The sequence below is a fragment of the Lycorma delicatula genome, chromosome 9 (genome assembly GCF_047948215.1).
Source record: "Lycorma delicatula isolate Av1 chromosome 9, ASM4794821v1, whole genome shotgun sequence".
Lineage (NCBI taxonomy): Eukaryota > Metazoa > Arthropoda > Insecta > Hemiptera > Fulgoridae > Lycorma > Lycorma delicatula.
The window spans coordinates 93,322,107-93,341,643 of NC_134463.1; the positions used below are offsets into that span (position 1 = coordinate 93,322,107).

General features: G+C 29.4%; 1 protein-coding gene and 1 long non-coding RNA gene across 2 annotated transcripts in view; one reads left to right on the forward strand and one right to left on the reverse strand.

Moving 5' to 3' along the window:
- LOC142329726 (aminopeptidase N-like) overlaps positions 1-19,148 on the forward strand; it is a 55,371-nt gene extending 36,223 nt beyond the window's left edge. Inside the window, exons 12-16 of the mRNA XM_075374462.1 lie at positions 3,831-4,018; positions 8,174-8,344; positions 12,012-12,152; positions 14,575-14,650; positions 18,070-19,148. Coding sequence (XP_075230577.1) covers positions 3,831-4,018; positions 8,174-8,344; positions 12,012-12,152; positions 14,575-14,650; positions 18,070-18,390 — 897 coding nt within the window. The 3' untranslated portion in view covers positions 18,391-19,148. The remainder of the gene's footprint in view (positions 1-3,830; positions 4,019-8,173; positions 8,345-12,011; positions 12,153-14,574; positions 14,651-18,069) is intronic.
- LOC142329729 (uncharacterized) overlaps positions 1-19,537 on the reverse strand; it is a 104,002-nt gene that overhangs the window by 54,424 nt on the left and 30,041 nt on the right. The window lies entirely within an intron of this gene.

Genomic DNA, 19,537 nt, shown 5'->3' on the forward strand with positions numbered 1-19,537 from the left:
GACTCATTTGTTAATTCTATACAGAACTTGTCCTTTTATTAATGTAATAAATTACTATAAACTTGGTGGTTTTGACGTAAAACTGTCCTAAAACATACATTTCTTAACCTAAACTATATTAACCTAAAAACTATACTTCAAATAATTCCTATTAAAAATAATTATTTACCTTTAAAAGTATCTTTGGTATTTCTCTCTTCTAACATCAGATATACTATTTTTAATTCTTTGCTAATTGATTTATTAATTTTTAGAAAAATTCCAAAGCAGACAATAATATTTAATACAATATAAACATATGACTAACCATGTACAGTCTGTAAACTAATAAACAGTTCTTTATGTTGGTACCAAGCATAAATTTAGTTTTCTGCTAAAAGTGACCAAGTCAGCTTGGTCATGAATGAAAATGAAATAAGCTACAAATGATGACCAATTCAAATTGGGCAGAACTACTTGTAATCTCTAATCTGTAACAGCCCTCAATTAAAGTTTACTAAATTGACATGATCATTTATTCCTGTATACTAAATTGTGAATCAAGAATTGGTTAAAATCAATGTGTGTCTTATTATTTGGTTTTTCACTGGATAATGATTTGGACATATTTTAACAATAAAGTTAATACATTTTAAATACTTTTTTTTTTGTCTTCAGTCATTTGACTGGTTTAATGCAGCTCTCCAAGATTCCCTATCTAGTGCTAGTTGTTTCATTTCAGAATACCCTCTACATCCTACATCCCTAACAATTTGTTTTACATATTCCAAACGTGGCCTGCCTACACAATTTTTCCCTTCTACCTGTCCTTCCAATATTAAAGCGACTATTACAGGATGCCTTAGTATGTGGCCTATAAGTCTGTCTCTTCTTTTAACTATATTTTTCCAAATGCTTCTTTCTTCATCTATTTGCCGCAATACCTCTTCATTTGTCACTTTATCCACCCATCTGATTTTTAACATTCTCCTATAGCACCACATTTCAAAAGCTTCTAATCTTTTCTTCTCAGATACACCGATTGTCCAAGTTTCACTTCCATATAAAGCGACACTCCAAACATACACTTTCAAAAATCTTTTCCTGACATTTAAATTAATTTTTGATGTAAACAAATTATATTTCTTACTGAAGGCTCGTTTAGCTTGTGCTATTCGGCATTTTATATCGCTCCTGCTTTGTCCATCTTTAGTAATTCTACTTCCCAAATAACAAAATTCTTCTACCTCCATAATATTTTCTCCTCCTATTTTCACATTCAGTGGTCCATCTTTGTTATTTCTACTACATTTCATTACTTTTGTTTTGTTCTTATTTATTTTCATGCGATAGTTCTTGCGTAGGACTTCATCTATGCCGTTCATTGTTTCTTCTAAATCCTTTTTATTCTCAGCTAGAATTACTATATCATCAGCAAATCGTAGCATCTTTATCTTTTCACCTTGTACTGTTACTCCGAATCTAAATTGTTCTTTAACATCATTAACTGCTAGTTCCATGTAAAAATTAAAAAATAACGGAGATAGGGAACATCCTTGTCGGACTCCCTTTCTTAATACGGCTTCTTTCTTATGTTCTTCAATTGTTACTGTTGCTGTTTTGTTCCTGTACATGTTAGCAATTGTTCTTCTATCTCTGTATTTGAACTCTAATTTTTTAAAATGCTGAACATTTTATTCCAGTCTACATTATCGAATGCCTTTTCTAGGTCTATAAACGCCAAGTATGTTGGTTTGTTTTTCTTTAATCTTCCTTCTACTATTAATCTGAGGCCTAAAATTGCTTCCCTTGTCCCTATACTTTTCCTGAAACCAAATTGGTCTTCTCCTAACACTTCCTCCACTCTCCTCTCAATTCTTCTGAACAGAATTCTAGTTAAGATTTTTGATGCATGACTAGTTAAACTAATTGTTCTGTATTCTTCACATTTTCTGCCCCTGCTTTCTTTGGTATCATTACTATAACACTTTTTTTGAAGTCTGACGGAAATTCCCCTTTTTCATAAATATTACACACCAGTTTGTATAATCTATCAATCGCTTCCTCACCTGCACTGCGCAGTAATTCTACAGGTATTCCGTCTATTCCAGGAGCCTTTCTGCCATTTAAATCTTTTAATGCTCTCTTAAATTCAGATCTCAGTATTGTTTCTCCCATTTCATCCTCCTCAACTTCCTCTTCTTCCTCTATAACACCATTTTCTAATTCATTTCCTCCGTATAACTCTTCAATATATTCCACCCATCTATCGACTTTACCTTTCGTATTATATATTGGTGTACCATCTTTGTTTAACACATTATTAGATTTTAATTTATGTTCCCCAAAATTTTCCTTAACTTTCCTGTATGCTCCGTCTATTTTACCAATGTTCATTTCTCTTTCCACTTCTGAACACTTTTCTTTAATCCACTCTTCTTTCGCCAGTTTGCACTTCCTGTTTATAGCATTTCTTAATTGCCGATAGTTCCTTTTACTTTCTTCATCACTAGCATTATTATATTTTCTACGTTCATCCATCAGCTGCAATATATCGTCTGAAACCCAAGGTTTTCTACCAGTTCTCTTTATTCTGCCTAAACTTGCTTCTGCTGATTTAAGAATTTCCTTTTTAACATTCTCCCATTCTTCTTCTACATTTTCTACCTTATCTTTTTTACTCAGACCTCTTGCGATGTCCTCCTCAAAAATCTTCTTTACCTCCTCTTCCTCAAGCTTCTCTAAATTCCACCGATTCATCTGACACCTTTTCTTCAGGTTTTTAAACCACAGTCTACATTTCTTTATCACCAAATTATGGTCGCTATCAATGTCTGCTCTAGGGTAAGTTTTGCAGTCAATGAGTTGATTTCTAAATCTTTGGTTAACCATGATATAATCTATCTGATACCTTGCAGTATCGCCTGGCTTTTTCCAAGTGTATATTCTTCTATTGTGATTTTTAAATTGGGTGTTGGCAATTACTAAATTATACTTCGTGCAAAACTCTATAAGTCGGTCCTCTCTTTCATTCCTTTTGCCCAGCCCGTATTCACCCACTATATTTCCTTCCTTGCCTTTTCCAATGCTTGCATTCCAATCTCCAACTATTATTAAATTTCATCTCCTTTTATGTGTTTAATTGCTTCATGAATCTCTTCATATACACACTCTACCTCATCATCATCATAGGCGCTTGTAGGCATATAGAAGTTAACAATCATTGTCGGTTTAGGTTTTGATTTTATCCTTATTACAATGATTCTATCGCTATGCGTCTTGAAATACTCCACTCTCCTCCCTATCTTCTTGTTCATCACGAAACCTACTCCTGCCTGCCCATTATTTGACGCTATTGAATACTATTTAAATACTATTGGTCACATAAATCCACTCCTGCCAATTTTTAACTTGATCATTTTTAGCAGTAACCCCACAATATGGTGAAACCATTTTAACCTATATCCTTACAGCTCTCTGGCAAAGAACCCACCTAGATCTTTCATCAAATGTAGTCATTTATTATCTTGTATCTTTTCATTGTTTCACACATCCATCCATCTTTGAATTCTTTTTACCTTCATCATCCACATCTTCTTTACATGCAACTTTGTGATTGGCCATGTATCACTGCTGCATATCAGCAGTGATACATGTAAACCATTGTTAACCTCACTATATTATTATACATTCTTCCTTTCCTCTTTTTACTTAATTTTTTTATTACAAAGCAAGCTGATTATCTTTCTCCATGTTTATCTTGTATTCTATTATGGTAAATTTAAATGTAAATTATTTTACATTTAAAATAAATCTAATTATACTAATAATTTTAATTTTCTGTTTTTCAGGATTATGTGAAAGAAATCATAGAAAACATATACAACAACATTGGTTTCTTTGGGGATATACATGATGATGTTGATGATATTTTAGCTCGTTCAGAAACATTAAAATGGGCTTGTGATTATGACGTTAGTGATTGTGTAGAAAATGCTACAAATGTAATGACAGATATTTTATCTGGTGATTTACATAGGTAAAACGCTTTTAAAAATAAACTATCTAATTTTAGGTACTGCAACAATCTTGGATACTGTAAAACACAGTATAATGTATTCCTCCTCTTACAACCTAATTCTGCATGACTATGTTCAGTAAACAGTTAATATCAATTAAGTTAAAGACTTCTTTGAGTAACTTCCATTAAACAGATAACTATGCAGTGGTATCATCCTATGAGACAATTTATAATTTGTGAAGATATATTTATAAATATAATATTTTTCTGATCTATTGTTATTTATACTATAATAAATTTTACAATTTCATCTAAATTTAAATTCAAACAATAATGATATTATTATTATTCAAATAATGTAAAACATCAAGTAGCTTAACAACAGGAGTGAAGATTTACATAAGTACACCATAAAGAAATTTCAAGTAGTTATATCGTAATTAAATTGTCAACAACAATTATGTTTGTCCAGTTAACATGTGCTTTAGCCCACAAGAGTCTTTTTTTGTACATTGCTGGTGTTAAAAGCTGCTTTTTAGCTGGCCGAAGAGCTTTCTGCCAGCTGCAAGAAGTTGGCATCTAACAGTTGTCATATGTAAATTCATTCCACTGGCTACTAATTCTCAATTTGAAGTCCAAGTCACCAGATAATTTTGGGTCAATATTACTTTTTTTCACTAATTGATCCTCTGTTGATTATTTTTTCTTAATGGCCACATTTGCCTTTCCTTTGAGATGAAAAAAATTAGTTTCTATAAATTGTAAAAGCTATTTGTCACTGTGTCATATTAATGTGCTCAGAAAGAGAAACAATTTTCAAATGATTTTTGGGAGTTAACATCCATTTTTTTTTCATTTTTTACAACCACTTAGGATCTGTTTAGTTAGTCCATTACCCAAGACAGCTTCGTGCCTTGAGGTCCTTCAGATACTTTTTCATACATTTCGATCTCCATGCCCTTTCTGGTGTTGAAAATGCTCATATTGTAAGTTTCTTGTGAGTGTGAAGCGAGTGTTTTTGTCCTTGATTTTTTCATTTAATTTTATCTTGTTTGTGGTTTCTTCTGGTTGACTCTTCTGGTTATACTGCACCAGCTGTTTTGAAGTCTCGAATCTTGCATCCTCATGATGTGTAAGGAGAATCCTAATATCCTCTTACGCATGGTATCACTGATTGGTTCTAACTCTTTCTCCATGACTTTGTTGGGCACGATCCACTAGTGCCAGTCTTTTTGGTACTTTTTGTTGATGCAGGTTTTTCCAATTCTTCTTTTGATTTTCTGAAGTCTGATGGTCTTTCATTATTCATTCAGGTAGAAGAGTGTTTCTGCTGCATATGTGGTTCTGGTTTTACAACTGTGTTGTAGTGTCTTATTTTTGCATTTATGACAGAAATTGTTTACTGTAGGTGTACCAGTAAATTTTTGTGATTTAGCTAGTTCATTTGTTTTTGTTTGGATTGAGTTTTTTTTTCATTTAGATAGTTTGTTATTATTTCTCCAAGGTATTTAAATTGGGTTACTTTTTTTGACTTTATTACTGTTTGTGTTTACTTCCTTTAATTGTGTTGGTTGTTGGGCATAATTTCTATCTTTTCAAATGATATTTTGAGGCCAATTTTATTTGCAATGTTTTGAAGTTCCAATATCTGTGTTTTAGCTTCATCGATGTCATTTGCTAGCAGTGCCAAGTTGTCGGCAAAACTAAGGTAGTTTGTTTTAAATTTTTTATCTATTTTTGTTTTTGGGGGTATTTTTTTGAGTCATATCCTCATTACCATTTCCACAGCACAGTTGAATAGTAGCGGTTAACGTCTATCGCCTTGGTGCTTTCCTTTTTTGATCTTAAATGGTTCCAAGAGTATGCCTCTGAATTTCACTTTTGACTTAGTGTTTGTGAGGGTCAGTTTTATCATGTTTATTAATTCGAAATGTAGTCTGAAATGTCTTAGAATTTTTAGTATGTATTTTCTGTGGATGCAATCATATGCTCTCTCGAAGTCTACTAACGTTATCAACATATTCTGCTTCTTTTTCAGTTGTAATCCAAGTTGTTAGGGTTTGTTTTGTCTGCTTTTTTTGTGTAGTGGATGGATGAGGGTTGTCATCCAGTGTTCTGATAGTTCTTCTTTGATCCAGATGTTGATAAGCTGTTGATGAAGGGTGTTTTTTGCTGGTCTTCCTGCATGTTTCCAGATCTCTACAAAGGTCTGATTCTACCACCACTTTGTTATTCTTCATCTCACCAGTGCTTGGTAGACTTCTTTTATTGTGGGAAGGTTGATGTTTTTCAGTGGTGTTGTTATTGGGGTGCTAGTGTTGAAGTTTAGAAGTTCTGTCGGTTTTTTGCAATTTAGGAATTTGTTGAAATATTTAGCAAGGATTTCATGTTGTCTTTATTGTTACAGGCCAGATTATGGTTTTTATCCTCCATTAATAGGGTTGGAGGTTTATATTTTTGAAGTTGTTTTTTGAAGTTTTTGTGGTAGTCTCTCAACTCTGTTTTGTTGAATTCTTCTTCTACTGATTTGAGTGTGTCTTTATGGTGTTGTATTTTTATTTTGCTTAGGATTTGGGCAGTTTCTTTTGTTTGTTTTATTAGATTTGGAAGGATTTTTCTGATTTTTGGGATTAGTGTAATAGCCATGCCTGATGTCTCTTCTCCTCTGTTTTGTCGCATTTTCTGTTCCACCACTGATGGTTTTATGGGGTTTTATTGGGGCCAATTCTTTTGAAATCTGTTTAAGGTTGTTGTTGGCCATGTCACTGAGTTTATCCATGATTGTTATTTTTAGGTTACTTTTTGGTAATTTTCATTCTTGATTAGTTGGGTAGGATTTATTTTTTTTTAAATTTTAGGAACTTGGTTTTGTTATTTCCTTTGGAGAATGAATTTAATTTTAATTTTGACTGTGTAGTGATCTGAGTCAGTGTTTACTCCTCGGAGGACTTTTACGTTGTAGATCTCTTTTTGGTGGTGTTTGTCCATGAAGACATGATCTAGTTGTCATTCTCCTTTAGTGTAGTCGGGTTGTTTCCAGGTTTTTGAGCTTTTGAGGTTTCCTCTCAGAATATGTGGATTTTGAAATTAGGTTATGGTTTCTGCAGAGATTGATGAGTCTCTCTGTTTTCATTTCTTTTCTTTTGGGCGAGCCATTTTCCGATGATGTCACGGTATTTTCTTTCTGTGACTAGTTGAGCATCCAGTATTACATATGTCCATTGTATATTCAAGACACACAGCAACAAATATGAAAATTGATTTTTTAATAAAAAATTAAATAAATTTTTAACAAAAAACTATTTATAACATGAAAATTGCTAAATAACCAAAGAACAATAACTTCACATTACACTATTAAAAGAATGGGTGTCATCAAGTAATTTAGCTACAACATGGAATAGATAATACAATTCTGTGTTTTCAGATTAATTTTCACACATCACTGATGTGTGCAAATTAATAGACATCATTGATATATATATATATATATATATATATATATATATATACATAAATATTAATGATGTCTTTAAATAAGGATTTCCAAGAGAAAGCTTCCTAGACCAAATTCACAATTAATTCATTTAAGAATTGTATTTTAGTACTAGCAGAAGATTTAATCAGAGCGATAGTATTAAAACAGTGATGAAATGGAAGTCAATGATGTTGACTGTTGATTTTAATTAATTCTAAAATAAATATAAAAAGAAAATTAAATTTACTAACATAATTCATGTAAATATATAAAAAAATATGTTGGAATTGATATAGGCAGAGTATTTTACAAACTACTAGTTCAGAATTCCAATTTAGGCAATTGAAATTGTATCTACAAAAATAAATTTCATATAACTGGCTACTTTCAAATTCTTAAACAGTTTGTTTATTTTCGCAACATTATTACTTAAAATACCTCCAATTATGCATGTGCTAGTTTTAATCTGCACTCCCATCTGTTGCATAATACAAATAGTCTAGAAGACTGTAATTAAATATCACATATAATGTACAATAAAAATAACATAACAGTAATATACCTTAAATCAGGGTTAATAATCTAACTGTTTTAGATTACCTTAGATGAGTAATGGTGGCTGCAGTTACTTTTATGAAGGATGGCTACATGTTACTTTTATATTTAAGAAAACTGTTTTGGTTTCTGTGTTGCAGGTGGATAAGACATGATTATTTAGAAGCAATATTTTGTGGTGGTATTCAAAATGCAAATAATGACACTTGGATGAAAGTATATGATCTATATAGAAAAAAGAGTGACATTTTGAATGAAGGATATTTATTAAAAGCATTAGCTTGCAGTAAAAATTCACAAATAATAGAAAGGTAATAAATAAATATTTCATTTAGATTATAACAAATCTTGTATTATTACAGATCATTTGGAAATGGTAGATTTGCTATTTCACTAACAAAAAAAAATCCCTTTTGTCATGCCAGAAGGTGGAGTAGATTTCACCAGTGCTAAGTAGGGAATAAAAAATATTTCTACCTTAAAGTTAAGAAAAACTTCAAATTTACTCAATAAAACAATGGTTGCATGTGAAAAAAGTTTCACATGTTTATCATACGACAAGCCAACAAGCCCCATCATCTTACAATTCCAGCAACATTTTGGTTATACCTTGCCATAAGGGTTCGTCATATTAAAAATTTTTGCAAACAAATGTTTTAGGTAATGTTTAGAGGACTAACGACAGCTTTAAACCAACTTGATACTGCGCCTATTAAGGGAGGTATGATTTTTTTGTCTTCAAAACCCCATTTTTTCCAAGTCCTGGACCAATGATTGGTGATATCAAAAAACTTTACTTAGATAAGTTTTAGGCCCTTATTCAAAGAATAGTAGGAAATTTAAACAAATTCAATATTTTACTTAAGAAAGTTATAGTGATATTTTCTTATTTATGAAAAAGCCCCCCTGCCCATTTCCACCGCCATGATCCAATTTTATCCATTAATGAACTTAACCAAGATTTTGGGTCGTTATATTTTATATATCAATTAGCGAAAGTGATTGGTACAAAATTAAGGCAGTTATCGTGTCTACAAGATAGTGAAATATATATATAAACTTTTGAACTGACGGTGGTTTTGGGATCTGAAGGATGTGAAATGCGAAGATATGTCCAAATTTTTGCGGAAATCAAATCATGGTACCCATTACAGTAGGTAGTTTTCTTATGAAATCTACCTAAAATACTGCTTCAGCAATTGTCTAAAAAAAATTAAGAGCAAACCATGGAATAACCATAATAATCTGAGTAATATTACAAAGCTGTAAAATTACAAATAAAAAAGAGAACATTTTATAATTAAAATTATTTATATAAATTTTTCCAGCTGCACTGGTCAAGTTATGCAATAGATTTTTTATCTTGAAAAAAGCGAAAAAAAAATTTTTTTTTTCATTTTTGGCTCCAATACTCAAGGAGTAGTATTCAGGTAAAATTAATTTTTAAAAAAGTGATGATAATAAATTTAAACAAAGAACCTTTTAAAATTACTTAAAAATATAAAGATACAGCCACGATTCTAAACAAACATGTAATTTTCTAGGAAGGGGATGAATATTTTTTAATAATTTCAAAAAAATAATTATAAATAGTAAGGGCTATCAAACGATAAAGTTTTTTACATTGCAATGGGTAACTTGCAAGATGGATTTAAATTTAATATAAATTCTAAATAATTTTTTTTCACTAAAAAGTATTTTTTGTTACCACCAATCACTAGAGTGGGATGAGCAAAACAAATTATAGTGGTTTAAAGACCTATTGATGTAGATAATATACATATAAAAAACTCAGATTAACTCCTTTCTGAAGCAAGATATAGCTAAAAAAATAAAAATACAAGTGATTTTTTGGGGAAAGGGTGAATATTAAATAAATTTTTTGGTATTTTGTGATCTTGATAAAAAAACTTTTATAAAAAAATGTTTTTGCTAAAGTGCCCTACTAAAGATTTGAAATTCTATTTTGGCCAAAATACCTTCAACCCTTTATCAAATTTTTACAAAAATTTGATACATTCTTTCCCCCTGAAGAAAAATTTATTTTAAAACTAGTGGATATCTCAACCATCTTTTAAAAAAAGATATATAGTCTTATCTACTAAGTTTTAAGAAACTCGGTTTATGGTGTCCAGAGTTAAAAGACAAATACAAACCAATGTATACATGTACGTACATGTGAACAAACGTCTGTCTGACAAAAATTGATTTTTTGGACTTGGGAGCATTGGAATAAAGAATTTTTTAGCAGATTATTTAAATTATTTATTTATTTAAATCAATATTTTTAATGTTTCCTTAAGGCACAAAACTTGAAAAAGATCAATTTTTTTTTAGTTTTTTTTGACCGTTCTATATACTTTCTCTCATAGCCAGAAAAGTAAAAATAAATCATTTATACCCAACAAAGAAATTAATTGTTGAAGAAAATATAAGTATATATGTTAAATAGGTACACCAAAAATTATAATTAATCTGATCAATGTATTACTTATAAACTCATTCATAAAATAATATTTTTAAGTCAGTAAAAGGAAGTAATTTAATTTTAAATAAAATTATTTTCAGCTGAGACCTACTTCGTAGAAAAAAGAGAAGGTTAGTAAGATAAAGAATAATAAGCCATTGAAAACCTTCAAAACAAGCTTTTTCTTTAGCATTTACTACAACATTTTCATTGTCTATCTGTAAACAATTATGTCTTATATACCATGAGATGGAAAAACTAATTTGTTCTTTTCTGCAATATTGTTGTGAGTTGGAATTTACTTGAAGAACACCTACAGGAATTTTGCAAAATGTACCATTAAAGTACAAACAGTGGCAGCTTGTAGCTAAAATTAGTGGGGTGGCTGCTCCTGAAAATTTTTTTCTGGATCACCTCGATATAGACCAACATACCAGGGCTGGCACAGTGGGACTGACAGTTTTCTCTCTCCCACACAGCCTTGTGTGCATGCACATAACAGCCAAACACCATGCCACTGGAACTGTGAAGTCCTTAGTTTGATACAAAGATTTATATTACCTTTTTCATAAACTGGGGAATGGCTACTGACATGAAGGTTATATATTGTGCTAGTAGAAAGAAAGAATTAAAGAATAAAGGACTCACTATATTAAATGTTATCGAAAATAGCAAGTGGAAATAGGGGTTGCTGCAGTTCCTCAGTGCTTATATGTCAGCAGCCACTGAGTACAACATTTTTCACTTCTTTTCATAATAATGCATTTATAGCATTTCATAACTTTGTTAAGAGCTTGTATTTAAAAAAAATATATTTTTAAGAGAAAGTTTTATTAGTAGTTGAAGTTTTTAAAAAAAAAATTTGATTGGTTGGATTAAATGTAAAAGCCATTAGTACAAGTACAAAGTCAACATGAATTTAGTTCTGAATTAATATAAGATTTTTTACGGCGATTCATGTTTTTTTTTCCTGTTTAGCCTCCAAGAATCACTCTCAGGTATTACTTCAGAGTATGAATAAGAATGATATAAGTGTAAGTGAAGTGTAGTTTTGTACAGTCTCAGGTCAACCATTTCTGAGATGTGTGGTTAATTGAAACCCAATCACCAAAGAACATCGGAATCCATGATCTAGTATACCGGTGTTTAGTATACCTAGGAAAAGGTTTGAAAGAAAGAAAAATTTGTTTTAAAGCTAGTGGATACCTCAACTGTCTTTTAGAAAAGATATACAATCTTTTTGTAAGCATAGAATAGAATGCAGTTGGCTATACAATTCTTGTGACTGACCATAATGCAGAATACACTTCATTATTTAGGGAGAAAACTGTATAAACAATTAAAATATTTAACAGCAAAAACTAAAAGTTTTAATGTGAAACCAATAAATCATCCTCAGGTTGACAAAATTGTTTTTAATTTAGGTAAAGTAATATTAAATTGTTTTTGGTTGTATGATTTCTAATACAATGTAATATATCATTTATTTTTATATTTTTTTATGCATATAGTTATCTAAAATGGATAGTTACTCCAAATAAATTGGGAAATGAAGAAGCATTTAGAGTATTCCACTCTGTATCAAAAAGGCAAGAATATGTAAACAATGCACTGTCATTCTTAACAGAAAATGTTAATAATATTAAAGATTTGTAAGTACCTTTTTATTTTATTTAAATATTAAACCTAGTTTTAAAAATGGATTTACATATGTATGTAGTCAGATATGCAGTTACTCAATTATCTACGATGGATTCATGGAAGTTAAAATTTAATCCTTCACAAGAAAAAAAAGATTGAAATTGTTTTATCAGTATTATTTAATTCTTATTTATTTATTACTTTTTTAATGTGAAAAAGATTTCAATACAGATTAAAAAAACACAGTAACAAATTATAAAGTTTTTCATCATTTAGTCCCTGCTAAGTTCTTTCTAAATTATCAAAAAATATGGTTAAAACAACTAAAACGAAATTCAGGATTTTCATAAAAGAATGGTAGGGAGGATTTTAACATTGTTTAAATGAAAACAAAAATACTTATAATTGATATTTTTTATTTATTGAATTTGTCATCTCAAACAGATCTTTTATATAACTAATAAATTTCAATATGTGCATAAGTTATTTGGCAAATGTCCAGTAGATACTCAGCTTCTGCCTACACCTGAATTTAATATACCTTCTGTTATGGTTACAATTGCTTCATTAATTCTTTCCTTTAAGTGATGTAAGTCTTGTTTTTTTTTTTTGCAAATAAACAGTGTTTTTTGTGTAACTCCATAAGACAAAATCTCAAAATGTCAGGTCTGGACTCCTTGGAGGCCAGGGTTAATGTCCTTGCTGACCTATTCATTGATGTCCAAATTTTCCATTCAAAGCCTGGCTGACAAATGCGTTAAACCACAGAAGTACACCATCTTGTTGTAAATGAATTCATTGTATGTTTTCGAGTTCATCCAGTTGAGGAAAGCAGTAATTATTTAACTTATTGAAATGAACATTTCCATTAGCAGTCTTTTCAGCGAAGAAAAAAGGCTACATGATTACATGATTTTTCATCACATCATACCAAACATTAAGTTTAGGTATGTCGTGTTGTTTCTAAAAAATTACATGTGGGCTTTCAGATCCCCATGTTCGTAAATCGTGTCTGTTAACACACCCATTAATATGGAATGTAGCTTCATTCATAAAAATTATATTGTCTAAACATGATCCGTTTTCAATAGTTTTGTGGAAAATTTCAACAATGAAATTGAAATGTTTTTCTCAATCATCAGCTTTCAATTTCTGCAGAAGCCGGATTTTATATGCGTATAATTTCAGTCTTTTGGAATGTTTAACTCAAAGCTTCAACAAGAGATGGATTTGTTAGAAATTCTGATCTCAGATTGTCTAATTCATTCAACAGTTTCATCTGATACTCATGTTCTGCCTAATTTTGATTTTTCCTTGAGATCCAGTTTCTTTGAACTGTTTGAACCAATGTCATATATTATTTTAATGTTGTGGCTCTTTCCATACTCACATCAAAATGCACATTTAACCAAAATTACGGACGTCAATTCAGCATGCCACAAAACATGGTTTGCTTTTTCTTCAACAGTGAACATAAAAATGAACTAAACACACCTCAGCAACAATCCGAAAACTGGTGTGGTGGTCTGAACTTCTGTTACACAAATGTTTGGGTCAGAGGCTATTAGGGCTACCAATATAACTTCTCAAAATTTACCTATTGCTTTGATCTGAATTACAGAAAACCCACCATTCTTTTATGAAGATCCTGTATTTTGGAATATTTGAGGAAAATTTATTGTTTTGAAAATTAAAAATATTATCCCCTATCTCCTCAGTAAAGTACTGCCAACCCCCATAAAACTTGGTTTAAATTAATTAAACATCTAAACAGATTTGAAACTGTAATAATTTGAAAAAAAATAACAATATTTACGTTAAAAATATATAGAAGTATATTTTTTATATTATGCTTTAAATCATTCAAGACACCTTGTTATCCTTGTTAATCCTTGATATCTCCTAGGATCTGTTTCAAACATTTTTAGAAATATTTTCCCTAAACATACAAAACACTATACCAAATTTCATTAATCCTGAAATAAATCATTACAGATATATAAATGGAAAAGGAATAAAATCATAATGCAATATCGTAAAATGTATATACAACAATAATAAAAATCGACAAAAAGAAAAAAATGTGGCTACACAAATTGATATAAAAAGATTACAAAAAAAAATTGTTATGTATACTTATATCATATTTCTGACTTATTAACTATCATTCAGTAGATAGTAATAATTTAGTTTTTGTACTTTTGTTAAGTAATTGGCGAAGTACAAAACATATAGTAACCAGTTCCCACCCAACTTGTAAGAGGGGTGGGAACTGGTTACTATCCCATAAATCTAGATGCAACAAACCCTTTATGTCTAGGATTGCTGTTTAAAATTTATTTTCTAATTAATAGTGAAATTGATAAAAAAAACCAATCTTCTTGGTGTGAACTACTTAATTACTATGTTGTTTATTTTCCTCTTTTTTTATAGGTATGGTGAAAAAGCTCTGTCCAGGTTTATAATACATATTGGAAGGGTTTTGACAACACAAAACCAATATAATCAGGTATGTATGTATTTTTTTTCTGTAGTAAATTGTGACAATACTTTTGTAGGTCTGTTAAGTACATATCAAGTAACACTTAAGTACTTTAGGGTGAAAAACTTTTAATTTTATGTAATTTATCTATTTAAGATATGTTTTTATTCAATCTAATTGGCCAATGAATATAGTTATGAGGAAAGAAAGAATGTGCATAAATTTACATTTACAAGAGAAGTAGTGAAAAAAAGCATGACATTATCAAACAGTAAAGCAAAAAGTAAGCATGACATTAAAACTATGGAGTATAAAAATTATGAATGAGGACTTTTGTTGATAAAGACAAAAATCATAATTACATAAAATAAAATACTTTTATCCCACTGCATTTATGTTTAAATTCCTATAGGCCTATTACTAAAGTTACTTTAGAAACTTTATTTTCTAAAGTTACTTTAGTATGTAAGGGAGTTAGTTCTTCCCTTGCTTAAGAATAATGTTGAATTTTTCAAAATTTTGGAGTTGATGTGGATATTAGGAGGAATCTTTTTGTTCTATTTCTCTCTGGTAGCTTACAAATGACAAATAACTGCATAATTTATAATAAATTTTTATATCCAGGCAAGGATTTTCATTTGATACAATCTTAAAAAAGGTTTTTTCAAAAATCTTGAAATAACTTTCTACAAAAAGTTTGAAACTGAAATATTTTTTTTTGTTTGCTAAATAAATATTTTTATGTCTTGCATAGAAAATTTCAAATTGCCAGGTTTAACTGATCAGTTACAATAAATATGAGCTATTAGCTAAAAGAAATTTCATTTCATAGAATAAAACTACCAGTAAAACAGATAGATACTTATTGAGAAGAACTGTGAGTGGTTTTATCTATATTTTAATAAAATGAATAAAAAAATATTTCTTAACAAAATAGAAAGCATTTGAACCCAAAATGATTTGGAAGAACTGAAAAAAAAAATGTTAAAAATATTTCTATTGAAATATTATGAAGCAGTAGGTCAGAAAAACGTTTATAACATCCGGTTTTAAATCAAAGAATTTCTGTTACCTTATATGAAGAGTGACTCAAATTTCACACTTTGGAGGCAATAGTTCTTTTTTTATTAACAGCTCTAATATTTGAATAACACACAACAAATAATTTTCTCATTTATAAATACATTAAAACCTTAAAAAGAAGTACTAAATTTTTATCTCCATGGTGGATTGGAAGCATCTCGACTTTCCATCCAGAAGTCCCGGGTTCAAATCCCTTGTCAGTGACGGCAATTTTCACAGGCTACAAAATTTCATTTCTATTTTTCTAATCAAGTTTATGTAATCAAAAAAAATAATAATCTGTCAAGCCAAAAAAATTCTCTATATCCTCCAACAGATATCATGCAAATTACAGCAAATACCACTCCGTGACATCATGCGTTACTTAATAGTATTCAATAGGACAGGTACTTCTATAAAGCAGTAACAGGTTGGAGAATCTGCCTGTGAGATTTCCCAGAGATATTCTCTCCAGATTTTATGAAACTCAGCAGAATGAATGATTGTATACTAGTTGCTCAGATATGTAGCAGGTAAAGCCTAGCCCTGTCTCCTTCTAAAATCTAAATCATACACTTTAAAAGGTTTTGAAATTACAGTAAAATCCATTATAGAATGATTAGGTTAATATGACCATTACTTGACCCTGGATTGACCCTTTTTTTCTAAACTTCATCTTTTGTGATTAAGTCTGAAACAAGATATTAAGAAAAGTTGGATGTAGATGTTTATTTTAGAAAACCGATTTAAGAAGAATAAAGCCATCTACAAATTATTTAAACATCTAAAAAATATTTACATGGAGTGTAACACTCAGTGGTAACAAAACATGGCAATGACACTATATAAATGTGCAACATGGAAAATCGGGATAAGAACAGTGATAAACAACTTAAGGTAAAGAATTACAAGATAATTATGAAAATTATATGGGTTGATAAAATTTTATATTTAGAAGTCTTAAGCTTTAGGGAAAATAGAGGTGGTCTGAAATTTGTGAGGGAGTCTTATAAAAGGATGAATTTGGTTGATTAATCATTTTTATTATGTACACAGGTATTTGTTTTAATTTGGTATTAGTTGGATATGTAAATAGTAAAAATTGTTGTGGTAGAAAAGACTGGAATATAAAAAATTCTGGAATATATAAAAGCATTAATTGATGATGTATTTTGCCATAATTATGTTGAGGTTAAAAGATAAGCAAAGAATAAAAGAAATCTGAGTATAGTATCAAACTGTTCAACTGACTGATGTTAGGAAAAAGTTACAAAATACTTTTTATGTCAAGGAAGTACTCCTTGTGTATTCAACATCTATTTGTATTTTATTAATTTTCTGAAAGAAAGAAAGAAACTATATTTCAGATGTAACAATAAATAATGAGACATATAAAGGATGAAGATGTAAAGTAAAAAGAGACCTATTCTGCTTTTTTATATTTCCATATAAGTATTAATTTTCCAAAACTGAAATATTTTTGCTTTATTCCATTTTTATGTATTTCTAGTCCTAGAATATTACAATAATAAAGTTCAAACAAAATCAGTATTATATCTCTTAAAAATCTTGATGTGGACACCATGTGACTTCCTTGTACTCCTATCAAACTAGATACATATTTTTAAAAGTACATAAAATTTTATTTCACTAAACTACTGATTTTTTCATTTTTCTTTTTGTTACTGTTTTTATTGAATTATTATTTACTGTAAAACTTTTTTTTTCAATCACAGGTTAATAATTATTAATAAATCAATATATTTAAATTAAAAAAAAAAAAGTTAAAAAAAAAGGAAATGTAGTTGAGTTCAACCGATGTACCTTCCCCTTGTTAAATCAAAATATTTCATTAATTAAAATGTTATTTGGCTATAACTCTGGAACTAATGAAAATAAGTACCACTTATGACATATTGTTGAAAAGTTCTAAATCAGGGCTTATTACTGCAGTTAAGAAAAAGTCCAAAATCTAAATTTTTTGGATTTCGGGCATTTTTTGACATCTTTGGTCAAGTCAATTGCAATCAAAAGGGGAGGTGCAGAAATGGATATTACAACAGTCCTTAATCTAAAATTTCAACATCCTACGGATAATCATTTTTGGGTTGTGCGAGATACATACACACGTACAGACATCACACTGAAACTAGTCGGAGTTGATTCAGGTATGGTCAAAATGGATATTTCCGTTGAAATCTAAAAACCAAAATTTTTCACGATCACAATACTTCCCTTACTTCGTTCAAGGAAGTAAAAATATAATAATTGTTAAACAGAAATTTTTGAGTACTTTATAGTAATGACCCCATGACACACATTTCCCCATGAAAAATTGTAATATTAATCATAATTAAACAATTACTTTTTCTTCAATGTTTCAGATAAATAGTTTGAAGGAGCAACAAGTTGGTAAAAATGTACTACTTGCAATAAATAACACTTTAGAAGTCATAGATTCATCCATAACACTGTTAAATGATATTGCACCTGAAATGGAATCATATTTTAAAGAATCCCCTAAAACTACTACAACACCACCCATCACAGAAATTATTATTACTGAAACATATCATACAGACGTTACAAAACAGACTGGACCAACTACACAGCTGCCATCAACTACACCAAAAGCATTAGCATCACACATAAATTACAGCATTACAATCATGATGGCTGCTTTAATGTTAATATTATATTTTTAATTAATAAACAGTTTATCTATCTTTAAGTAATAATAAATATTTATTTTATTTTTATTTCAATTATACACTTTTTTTATATCTTAGAAAATTAAAATTATAATCTGCCAACAAACTAAAGACTATGGAGTAAATTAGTATTATCAAAAAACAATTCAAGTAATGTAATAATTAGTTGCTGACAAGTATGAAACTGAATAATATATCTTTACAATAATATTAAAAAAAATTATATATATATATATATTGAGGATGGTCTTATTTTTAAAATTTTATTTCTCTAATAGTTTTCTGTTAAACAGTTCAATATCATTTTATCAGTGAAATGTTTCTTAATAAACCAAAGAGAAATAAATAAAAGTATCTTTTTTGATTACTGTAATAGCTAATACTACACTTTATACCACCCTTGTGAAAACAAAAAAATAAATTTTAAGAATATTACATTTATTCTTAATGTGAAAATGTGTGTAATATAATATCCCAGTGCTTTTGAAATTATATCTAATAAAAATATAATTTAATTTTTTGTGCTAGTATAAATATACTAGCACAGTACAGTAATTTAGCATGTACAGTAATTTCTGCAAGAAAATAATTTGCCGGCACATTATCTTATGCACATTAATCTAGAAAACTAGCTGTGTAGTGTTGTTATAATGCATAAATTTACTATAATGTGTAAATTGTTTAGTTATACGATCTTTTATTGTACTTTCCTATTTTCTATAAATGTTTTCTTTAAAGAATTTTTCTTAATATTTTCTTCTTAATTTATTTTTTAATGTTTAATTCATCATAAAATCTTGAAGCTTGAGTTGGGAAATATGGGTTGAAAATCTGTAGCATATTGGAAATGCTATGTCTGACTGGTGGACCCTCTTGATGGAAACATGATGTTTAGCGAAGAAGGTTGATGGAATGGTAGCACATCTTGTTAATATAGATTGGCAAATTTTATAAATTTCTTCACCATAGGTTACTTTTAATTACTTTCGATATATTCTAATTTTTATTTTATTAATTATTATTTTTTTTATATAAATAACCTTTACTGCAGTGTCATATGATTAGAAAACCAATTATTTTAAAAACACTTTAATTTGGTGAGAACAATGAGAAAAGATTAGTTATAAAGGTGACTGATTAA